General features: G+C 43.9%; 1 protein-coding gene across 5 annotated transcripts in view; it reads left to right on the top strand.

Moving 5' to 3' along the window:
- Palm2akap2 (PALM2 and AKAP2 fusion) overlaps positions 1 to 12,193 on the top strand; it is a 485,103-nt gene that overhangs the window by 213,987 nt on the left and 258,923 nt on the right. For all 5 annotated transcript variants that reach the window (XM_052716746.1, XM_052716744.1, XM_052716743.1 and 2 more), the window contains exon 3: positions 4,494 to 4,574. In XM_052716746.1, coding sequence (XP_052572706.1) covers positions 4,494 to 4,574 — 81 coding nt within the window. The remainder of the gene's footprint in view (positions 1 to 4,493; positions 4,575 to 12,193) is intronic.

The raw sequence follows: 12,193 nt of genomic DNA, 5'->3' as shown, positions 1-12,193 counted from the left end.
GCTAGCACCTTTGAACAGTGTGTGCTTCACTCCGGCCTTACTACACTGAGTGTCTGCAGTGTTTATAAGGTTGCAATGCCAGAAAACATCTGCTAGGAAAGCATAGGATTTACAGAAAGACAATGGGCATGGCTTGTGAGGCCTCCCAGATGGAGGGGGGCACCCGGAGATCTTCCTAATGGATTGAGTTCACTTCATTCCAGATATCTCCTGGGGAGAACTGACCCTCCCAATGGTTGCTACCATTGCCCATTAGGCTTTCCTGTGCAATTACTACTTCTGCTTTCCCTGATCCTTTCCCAAATTAGCTTTTTCAACCCTTTTCCCATATGCACAGCAATAGTGATCCATATGGATCAATACCTCCATCATTATGACACTCAGTTCTGCTGACTAATAGCTAATGTGTATTCAATAATATATTTGTTGCCATTGATCACAAGTGCTAATTCATAATGCATCTGAGTGAGAGATATGGCTAAGTGGAAACCCAAGCAGAGGACCGCAAAGAGGCCTGTCCATTCATTTAGAGCTGTTCAGCAGGTGTCTATTACATGTGTTTATCCTACAGTGTCCTTAGCTTTAACCAGTGTCCCTGCCCTCCAGCAGTCCATAGTTTGATAGAGGGTGAAGATATCTAAGTTGGTAGATGAATGAAGTCTTTGAAGTACTAATGTAGAAAGACCCACATCCCTAGAGGTGAAAGGATGGCAAGTTCAAAGTCAGCCTGGGTTATACAAAAAGGCCTTGTCCATAAAGAAAGAAAAAACTCTCACCCTCTGGAGAAGGAAGAGAAAGGAGAAAGGAGGGTGTGATGAGGTCTTGGGAGGGAGCAGACAAGGCTTCTGTAATCACAGCCTGCTTTCAGATGTGACATACAAGTCACTCAAACTAGCTCAAGCAACAGGTAGATAGTTCAGTATTGGTAGTTTAGGGACTCCAAGGTTGGCTCTGGCTTTATGCCTGAGTAGACCTGGGGCCCCAACAATGTTTTAGGATCCTGTTCTCTGTCTTTTGTCCTGCTTCTCTCTGTGTTGACCTCATTTTCCCCAACATATATGCACCACTTCCATGTCACTTGGCAGAACAGCCACGGGGACAAATGTCACCTCAGTGCTCTAGAGGAAAGGAGGGGTTCATTCTCCTATCCTAATACTTGGTGTCTGTCCTTGGAAACATCTCTTATCCATTCTGCTTGGGTCACTTTGCTGCCCCTTACATCAATCACACACTGCAACAAGGTGAAGGTGTGTGATTGGTTCAGATGACTCTTGTTTAAATCTGTCAGTCAAGATGAGCAGGGGTGTGACTAGCACTGACTGGTGTCCCTCGGGTGACTTGTACACCTGCGTTCCTCCGAGGAAGGATGACTAGGAAGAGAAACCCAAGAGCAGGCTGTCACTACAGCCTGGTGGATATTTAAGCTGTGCTTTCAAAGGTGAATAGTTCTTGTCAAATGGAGCAGTAGGAGGCCTCCATTATTGCTAAGAGAAGGCAATAGGAGTGAAACCAGGGAGACACGTGCTGGCTCAGCAGGTCAGGAAGCTGCAGGGGGTAGTTGGGGTGGAAGAATATAGGCTGGGGGTTGCTCCTCATGGTGAAGCTGTGGGATAGAGGACAGCCTTTGGCCATGCTGAGGAATCTGGTCTTGATAGTATAGTAGTAAAGACAGTCTGGGTTTTAGGTAAAGGCTAAGGACAGCTACATTTTCATAGTGGAATATTGCTGTGGCCTTATATGAAGATACATGCCTGTAATCCTAGCATTCAGGAGGCTGAGGCAGGAAAATGATGAGTTCAAGGCCACCCTGACCTTGTGGTGGCACACGCCTTTAATCCCAGCACTTGGGAGGCAGAGCCAGGTGGATCTCTGTGAGTTTGAGGCCAGCCTGGTCTACAGAGTGAGATCGAGGACAGGTACCAAAACTACACAGAGAAACCCTGTCTCGAAAAAAACCAATCAATAAAAAGAAGAAAGAGTACCCTTCCGGTAACAACTTTAGATGGAGACTTGGTTAATGGGGACCAGTGAGGAAATCACTACAGTAATCCAGATGGAACTGAAGTACAAGCATTTAAATATCTGGTATGCTAAAGGTCTTAATGTAGAATGTCTACATTGATGGCCTTAAGAAAAACACACAGAAAACAGGGGGTGGGATCCAAAGGACTCTTTCAAGAAAATGAGTATAGGATGATTCATGGGAGTAATGTCACTTGCTGAGATGAATACAGAAAGGCTGGATGTGAAGAGAGGATGAGGAGGATGAGTGAGATGCCAGTTGCATGTATTCATGGTAACAGAACACTGACTCGCCATCCATAGCTATTTTGGGATGTTCAGTGTGGGAATGTGGAGCTCAGAGGAGTGGCAGGATTATTATTACAGGAGTGGCAGGATTACAGGATTATTGGGTTGGTGAGGCCGAAGGTCTCAAGAGTTCCTGGTTTGCTTTTGGTTTAGGGAAGAAGAAATCTGCATACAAAAACTAGTCAAGTGAGAGACGGGCTGAGTCCTCAGTGGTCCATGTAAGCAGGTGTCAGGAACGAAAAATGTGTTCCTCTACAGCGCCCTGCTCAAGTTCCTGTGGCTTGACTCATGTCTTGTTCTGAAGAGAGGTGGATGGCAGACTGTGATGGCGGCATACTGTGACGGCCCATCTCACTTGTCAGTTTAATTGGTACTAATTCTCCTCTTCAGGGAATGGTTTGTCGGCATGAGGGCATCTTAGGAGTGAGGTTTTCCATACACATGAAGGCACAGGGGTGGGAAAGCAGAGGGAAGTTTGGGGGAAGACTATACACATAGAACGTGTGCTGAATCATGGACGTCTTGTATACATATCACACTGCATCTTGTTCTGGATTTAAACGCAGGAAACCTGCGCGTCTTGGTAGTCAATGACAATGAATGATAGCTTCTAGTAAATTTACTCTTCAGTATTCCCAGGGCCTGGGTGGAGGTCTTTCGTTATGGTGAAGTTCCTCAGAGATGCTGAGGGGGGGGGGGGTAGGCTTTTCCTACTGAGCCCTGCTTTTCCTGTCCACTGCCAGAAACGTCACGCATTGGGTCATACTCTGGGATTCTGTAGCATTGGTTACATGCTACTGATTAGAGTCCTTTGGAAAATGGTTCCTAAAACACCCACAGGTCTGGTTTGGCTATGAGATTCTGTCCCTACTTAGATATTGCATTCTAGTGGCTCAAGATTATGAGCTGATGTTTCTTAAAGTTTATGTATTGCATGTATGACATTGATTTGAACAGCAGTGATAGGATTACATCCCCGGAAACATGGCACTACGTAAAAGCAAAGCTTCCATTAACACCAAGCGTGGCAGCCAGACTTCAGCATCACTGCGTCCCCCAGGGTTTGGCTGTTGTGTTGTGAAATGCCAACATGTCCTGCCTAACAAGTTTCCCCCTATATCTGTGAGTAAAGGAAAGTGATCCACCGCTGAGCATGTCTCAATAAAACACCCCTGTATACTTCAGCAACAAAACAAGGCAAGTCTGCTGTGGGAAGGGCGGGCTGCTCTGTTCTGATGAGTCACATTCCTGCGCTGTTTATTGTCTGCACTGGAGAAGTATTGAGAAAAAAAAAATGTGAAGTGTGCATTCCAGTGGAACAGTTATGGTAGAAATACATCCCTTTCAACCAGGTTTCTAGGCATTTCCTAGAAATGAATGTGTGGCAAACAAATAATAGCAGACAGTGGTGAATGAATGCTTGCTGCATACCAAGCATTGTTCCGGGATTTCTGTATGTATCATCTCACTTATAAGACACATTTCAGCCATGTGGTTTGGGCAGTCTCCATTCAGGAGACCCAGGGGAGGGTAAAAACTTGCTTAAAAGGCACAGAACTAGTAATGGGCAGGGCCAACACTTGAACCCAGGCAGATCCTCCATGTTTTATTTACCCTAACCTCAAGCAAGCCCCACCCACCACATGAAATGCTTTGCCACAAGGCTTATTTAAGCAGGGACCACCCCTCTCATTTGCATTGTTTGGTGTGTCCAGCTTGATGATTTAGTCTTCCAAATTTAAAATTGCACTGTATTATATCTGCATGTGATTTGGATGAAAAGAATTCGACCCTAGAATCCCCCCTACCACCATTTCATCCTCTCTGCAGTTTGTAGCAACACTGAAGACATTTTTATTCTTTGTCTCCAAATTAGCCCTGCACAACACAGAGAACAGTGTGTGTGTGTGTGTGTGTGTGTGTGTGTGTGTGTGTGTGTGTGTGTGTCCTTTCCTTCTGAATGAAATTGTTTCTCATGGAGCCCACCGCAGACATATTCAGAGAAGGCTGCTGCCTGCAATCCACCCGGCAACGGTGGAGCAGGTGACGCTGCGTGTGCCCAGCCTCTCTGGAAGTGTCTGCACAGATGTGTACCGTTTCCACTCCCTCTGCCTGCCTTCAGATTCCTGGAGCCAACACCCACCCACTCTGACAGCATCTCTCTCTCTCCCTTCATTTTCAAGGAGAAAAGAAAGAGGCAGACAGAAATAGAAGGAAAGAGACGACAGCTTGACGAGCAGGTCCTGCTGCTGCAGCATTCCAAGGTAAGCAGCCCAGGAACCTGGGCGTTATTAGCCCTGCAGACCACACTTCTCAGAGGCGGGCAGAGTCTGCCCTGCCGTGGAGGCGTGGAGGCGCAGCGCTGCCTGAACCAGCCTGTTCCGAGCAACCAGGAGGGTGTCTCTTGGCTTTCCTTGTAATCTTTCTCAGAGTCAGGCATCCTTAGAGCATTCTGATTTCTACAGGCATGAGATGCCACTGCTCCTGTGCAACGTGGTCGATTATATAGAGGAACTGGATGTGAAGACTCCCCACGGTCCCGTGTCGTTTCTCTTGTGTGTTTTGTTCGGAGACTCCAAAAGCTGCACTTCACATAATGGACTTTTTGGAAATGAAAAAAAAATCTTTCTTGCTGGGGGGTGGGGGTAGGGGGAGAAATGAGACCAGACCGTGTGGTCTGATAAAAGGACGACACTGCATGTTTCAGATTGTTCATCTATTTTATTTTGACTTTACAACGTCAGCAATGTCCTGCTAGAACAAGTGATTGGTCAAACATGGCTTTCAAATGATTTGACTTGGTTAAGTGTCTGTTGTACCTTATTAAAAAGCGAGAGGGAAGGGGGATTGTTGGGATATTTTTCCCCTTTAAAACATAATGCACTTAAGCACTGTGATTGATTACAGTAGAGGAGACAGCTCCGTCACTGTCACGGACGCCCCACCAGTGCCTGAATGTGTGTTCGGATAATAATGTGGCCACGTCCATGGACCAGCCGGGAGTTGTTGCTTGCCTTTGACTGTTCCTGAGCTTTTTTGTTTTTTAAGGAAAGCATCCCGCTGGCCTCAAGTTGCCATGATTTGTGTGTGCAGAATCGCTTTTCTCCGAGGAGGTTGGGAGGTTGAGAGGGGCCGCTCATGGGGTGCTGCCATGTGTGCACTCTCGGGACTCTTTGAAACGGAGTGGGCCTGTACTCTTGCATGTCTCATTCTCTGGAAAACCAGGTTGTGCTAAAAGAATCCTCAGAGTGAGAATCATGAGCAAGCTGGCTCGTAATTTCAAAGAGCAGTCTGACCTATATCTGCTCGGCATACTTGTGAGTTCACCATGAACTTTAACCAGAGACATACATGTGTTCTAGAGGAAGAAAAGGCAGCATGGTGCTGACTGTCCGTTTCTGTCTGTCTTGTCCCTCCATCTCTAGCCTGTCCTTGTAGTAGCTCGCAGCACTGTGTTCAGATGCTGTCCCTGTCTCCTGACAGCATTCCCTCCCGGGGGAGGGCTGGGGCTAAAATTAGGATCATCTTTCTATGGAGGCGGGGCTTACAAACACTAACAAGATTGCACAAGGCCAATCTGGAGAGAGCAGAGTCTCTGGCCCAGAGGGAGGCAATTCACCCGCTGTGTAAGAAAGATGTATACTGAGAACTCAGTGAATTATGGGCTAAAAGGAGAACTTGCTGATAAGAGTGGGTGCTTCGGCCGGCAGTCTCTCTCCTCCCAGTCTCAGCACAGCGCAATGCCTCCGTGTTCCCTAATTCAAAGTCAGAGGGTGGACATGTCGGAGACCATGTTTCCTTCTTCCCCTTGTCATTGTTCTGAGTGCCAGATAAGATGCCAGGGACTCGTTTATTGCTGGTGTCCAGCATAGTCTTACACTGCTTTGTTCGTATTGCGTCTATCCATTTCTCATCCTCCCATCCAGTTTAAAGAAACAATAGAACTTCATTTTATGGGAGGAAGTACTGGGGTTCCCTAAGGGACTTGGCAACATGAGCATCAGGCAGTTTCTGAGTCTGGCTATGAAAGGTAATGCAACACTTGCGTCACGGTGATCTTGAAACAGGATGGGAAGGGCTGAAGGTGACTGTGAGTTTAGTAAGCAGAGACCAATGTTGCCTTTTCCTCTCTTGGAGGAAGGCTTATGTAGAATGAGGATGGATTGCTAGCCTTGAAAACTAAAAAGGAAAGACCCAAAGCTCCAAAGGTGGCAGTTGCATCAGGTACCCCCCAGAAAAGTATCCCGTTTCTATACACTAGGGAAGCAAGAATATTGATAAAGCAAGGAGAGGCCTTGCTGTGCCCATGTAAAGCAGCTATGATTCCATCTCCCTTTGTTCTAAGCTCAGTCTTCCTAAAGTAGCTATCTGATTTCCACAGAAGGAAGAGGGTACCTGATGCAGGGACAGATCACTTCAGTCACCAGAAGGGAGTGAGTTCCATTTTAAATGAACTGACCGTTGACTAAACTGAGTAGTGAGTCATCTTTCCTACCATCCATCAGTTGCCAGTTTGGTGGTCAACCCCTAGGTGGAGGATCATGCGCTGAGGTTGTACTCCTTCCTGCGTGAACTGTTCAGAGGAGAGCTGCTAGCTTCCTCCCACATCCCAGGAGCCTCCACACCCTCCCATCCACTCAGTAATACTCACTGTTCCTTTTAAGTACCTAGCATGTGCCTGGGACTTTAAATATAAACTCTCAATAATCATCACGAGGTAGGTGTCACTCTCCCCATCTCGCAGTCTGCAAACAAACTCAGGAGGCAAGGAATTTGCTCAGGAGCACACAGTCTGCTAAGTGAGGGAGCCTAGGTTGAAATCTAGGGCGGTGTCTGTTTCTGTGGACAAGGCTCTCCAGGACACTGTTCTCTTTGAAGGGATGGTCCCTTTTAGGTGATTTGTCTAGTTGCCGTCACCACTGCCTCTCCGACTCTCAGTATATTGGGGCTACGGAAGATTTAGACTGTGTGGAGACATGTCAACATGATTATTATAGGTTCTTTAAAGTAGTGAGTGGTAGGAAAGATGTCAGTAATTGACATTTATTTCACTAATTCACAAAATCCCAGACACTCTTAGAGAAAATAAATACTCTCTGTGCAAAGGCAAATTAGAAAAGCGTTAAAGCTGGGTTTCATATCCGTTAAGATACAATTTGATGTTCTTTGTACCCCTCTCATATCTGTATTCACGTATATTCACCTATCAAGTGAATTATGGATGGTTATTGTCATGCACTGAGATATGAGTTATTTAGACAGAGCTACTGGTCTCCTGTCAAAACAAATAAGTAGAAAGCAAAGTAGTGATTTGGGCATGTGTGTATTTGCTGAATAGTCTTACTCATTGAGACGTTTAGGAGCGCACGGTAATGCCACAGAATAGGATACCGTGACTTTATGTGACAACTGTGAGCAAATTCTTTAATGAGGCAGATGACCAGTGTATGAAATGCTAAGACCCTACCTGCTATGCCCATGACAGGAAACCTTGAGATGCTGTGTTTGAGATGTTCATCTTTAGTTGATAATTAATGTTTTTATGTAAGAATTCCCAGAAAATACTCAGAAATCAGTCCAGTAAGCCGTTTTGATAGCTCCATTAACTTCAATACAATGAAGAATTGTATCATCATTTCAAAAACAAAGAATAAGGACATCAGAAAAAAAAACAACCGAACAACTTACCATCCAGATATTTCCCCCACAGAGCATATGATTTATATAACCTCCTGATATATTTCTGTAGATTAAGGTGTATAGTCCTTGTCACAGGCTTCAGCCTTGGAATGAAATTAATTTATACTGACATTTGAATCCAAATTATCTTTTAAAAAAATTTTATATGAAGGCACTTTTGAATTCTCAAGCCAAACTTTTAATTTTTATGAAATCTTATATAACATTATGGCTTTTTAAAATCATACTTAGGAAGATTTTCATCTCAAATGTTTGCCCACAGGCTTGCCTTTACTTCAGCAGTTTTAATTCATCGAGAATTTATTTTCCAATAAGGCATGAGATGAGAATAAAGCTTTCCGTTTTTACTCACAGCGAACCATCGGCATGATTTATTAATTCATCCTTTCTCTCATTGATTTAAATGTCATCTGTATGACATGCATATTTCATCCTTAGACCCAAGTCCACACCTTGTGATTATTTTTATTCCATTTATCTGCTCACTCCTGAGCTGGTACCATTCTCATTTAATCCCTAGAGTTGTGTTAATACAATGTAATATTTCATGAGACAAGAGTCATCATTATTATTCTTTTGAAAAATGGTTTTGGTTTTTAATCTATGGAAACAATGATTTATTTTTATTTTTTATATACTATGACTTGTGATAATATGAATTAAAAAATAAATCATCTGATGTCTTATACCAGCACAAACTGAACTTAATATTTTTCTTTTGCCTTTTGGTTAAATGGCCAAAGATTTGTCTATTTTATTAGTCTTTTCAAAGACCCAGGGTAGAGTGTGTGTTCCATGTATATCACAACATGCATTCCTTTGGGACTGCCACATTTATGAAGTGTTTATCAGCACTGTCAGGAACAAATTGCTAATATCATATCTTCAACATGTATCACATCTTCAATACTTATTCACGGGCAGGCAATTCTGACTAGAGTTTTCTCCTGTCCTAGGCTGTAAAAGTTGTCATTACATTCTGAAGACCACAACCTTTCCTTTAGGGACAACAGAATGAGAAAGAGAGAGAGAGAGAGAGAGAGAGAGAGAGAGAGAGAGAGAGAGAGAGAGAGAGAGAGAGAGAGAGAGAGGAGAAAGGAGAGAATACTAAATTATCACTGAGAAAAATATTTGTTGTCAACCCATTAAGGTCATTTGCCGAATAGCCCAAAGGTATCAGGAGCCTTGTTGCAAAGGTATTAAGGTATCTTTTATTATTTTGACACTAATTCAGATTTTTCTTTGTTATTTGTATGTATAAAACTCCAATGTCAAAATTTTAAACATTCTGACCAGTAAGAAGATTCAGTGGTGGAGGTTCTTGCCACCAAGCTTTTCCTATCATGTCTCTGCACTGTGATCAGAATTGGAGTGAAGAATGAAGCTCCATCTCTTTCATTAGAAGTTTTGGCTTGGCTTCTCCCTAAATTATGAAAAACAAACCCAAACAAAACCTCCAAACCAAAACAATATCTTATTAGGTATAAAAAGGAGGAAAAGACTCAAGGGTTAGGAGAAGGGGGAGGGAAAGAATATAAGAGAGTGAGTGAGTCAAAACACAGATGCCAGGCTGGGAAGATGGCTCAGTGGGAAGAGTGATTTCTGTGCAAGCATCATACCTGAGTTTGGATTCCCAGAAACCCATGCAAATTCCAGCTGGGCATGATGACCTGCCTGAAGTTCCAGCCTTGAAAGGCCACGGGATTCGCCAGAGAAAGCTGGCTAGCAAGACTAGCTATATTGGCAAGCTCTGGGTTTGGCTGCTTAGTTCCTGCCTCTGTGGGTAAGGTGGAAAAAGTAATAAGACTTGGTTCTTGATATCAGCCTCAGGTCTCAACGTGGATATATATGTGTGCATGCATGCACACACACACACACACACACACACACACACACACACACACACACACGCAGAAATGTGCGTATACACATGCATACCACACACACACCAAAAAAATGGGGGGAAAGTACAAAAATAGCTATTGCCTCACCCTGAGTCTTAAGTCACTTTCTTTTAGAAGTGTGAAGTTATCCACAGTCTAACCATCACCCACAAATGCAGTCAATGATAACTTCAGTCAGATTATAGATGGATGCATGATCTAGAGTAAAGGATAAACTCGTGAAACCACAGGAATAAGTCACAGGAGAATATCTGCATAGCCTGAAGACAAGGGAGTTGTCTAAATCCAACATCAATGCTAGACTTGCAAAGTGAAAAGATTGCTAAATATGACTTTATAAACATGACAAATATCTGATTAGGAGGGAGAGAGAGAGAGAGAGAGAGAGAGAGAGAGAGAGAGAGAGAGAGAGAGAGAGAGAGAGAGAGAGAAGAAGAAGAAGAAGAAGAAGAAGAAGAAGAAGAAGAAGAAGAAGAAGAAGAAGAAGAAGAAGAAGAAGAAGAAGAAAGAAGACAGACAGAGAGGAGACAGAGAGAGAGATGCTTTGCTCATTCTGATCCATCTCTCACATTCCATCCTGCTCCAGACCCCTCTTAGTGTGTACCTAGATCAACTCAAAAAGTTGCTTCCTGTCAGTGACTTTAGCTGTAAAGGAGGAAGATTTGGGCAGACCGTCTTCAAGTCTTTCTTTGCTTCATTAGCCTACAATTAGGCATTTGCTAACATGCAGTGTGCGTGAACTTTGCTTTCTGGTCATCTGTTCTTTCAGCAGTTACTTGTTATGACCAACAACAAGGTTCCTCTGTTAACCTTGTGGATGGACACATGGTACACCACCTGACTGTGAGGGACTGGGGGATGAGGGTAGGGTGGCATCAGTGTGGAACCCATTGCTGGGGACGATGGAGAATAGTTATCCATGTGAGAGAGCAGTGAAGTTGCCTAATGTGCTTGTAAATCTTACTGGGTGTTTTTAGGTGATAGAGACAGAACCCAGAGCCTCATATGTATTAAGCACATGCTTTACCATTGTCTATACATTCAGCCTCCCCCGAAGTGACTCTTGGGTAATCTTGAACTGAGTTAGTGTTCTAGCATCCTTCCTATTTCTGATAAAAACACTCTCACCCAAAGCAGCATAATATTTATTTTGATTACCCTTCCAGAGCACAGCCCGACACTGAGTAGTCAGGGCAGGAACTCAAGCAGGAACTTGTAGCTAGAGTTTTCCTGCCTGGCCCACAGTCAGGACAAATCTCTGTCATCTGCCAGTCCCACAGCTGCTCAGACCCAACCAAGTAAACACAGAGACTTATATTGCTTACAAACTGTATGGCCATGGCAGGCTTCTTGCTAACTGTTCTTATATCTCAAATTAATCCATTTCTATAAATCTATACCTTGCCACATGGCTCGTGGCTTACCGGCATCTTCACATGCTTCTTGTTATGGCGGCGGCTGGCAGTGTCTCCCTGACTCAGCCTTCCACTTCCCAGAATTCTTCTCTCTCCTTGTCCCACCTATACTTCCTGCCTGGCCACTGGCCAATCAGTGTTTTATTTATACAGAACGGTATCCACAGCAGGAACTTGAAGCAGAAATCATGGAGGAAATTATGTGCTGGCTTGCTCTCAGGATTGTGGTTGGCTATCCTCTTTATACAGCCCAGGACCACCTGTCCATGAAATGATATCAGTCACTCACAGTGGGCTGGGTCCTCCTACATCAATTAACAACCAGATAGTCCCTTACAGACCTGTCACAGGCCAATGTGACCTGGACAATTCCTCAAGTGAGACTCTCTTCTTAGATTATGCTAGGCTGTGTCCAGTTGACAGAGCTGACCAGGACAGATAGGGAGCAAATCCTATCTCTAGTAACTTTAGCTATACAGCAATCACTTAGATGTGAGAAACTATCTCCAGTCACTTTAGCTATACAGCAATCACTTAGATGTGAGAAACTATCTCCAGTCACTTTAGCTATACAATTTAACCACTTAGATGTGAGAAACTATCTCCAGTCACTTCAGCTATACAATTTAATCACTTAGATGTGAGAAACTATCTCCAGTTACTTTAACTATACAACAATCACTTAGATGTGAGAAAATTCACATTGTATTAGAAAACTTCAAGTTGAGTAAATGTAAGTTCGCTTGTATTTTATTTTATTTGCATAGTGTTTTGCCTGTATGTATGTCTGTGTACCACATGCACACCTAGTGTCTGAGGAGGTCAGAAGAGGGAGTCTGATCCCCTAGAACTTGAGTTACAGGT

The sequence above is a fragment of the Peromyscus californicus genome, unplaced genomic scaffold (genome assembly GCF_007827085.1).
Source record: "Peromyscus californicus insignis strain IS unplaced genomic scaffold, ASM782708v3 Scaffold_5__1_contigs__length_169319896, whole genome shotgun sequence".
Classification (NCBI taxonomy): Eukaryota; Metazoa; Chordata; class Mammalia; order Rodentia; family Cricetidae; genus Peromyscus; species Peromyscus californicus.
Note: the sequence above shows the minus strand (reverse complement) of the source record. Positions and strands in the feature narration are given on the sequence as shown.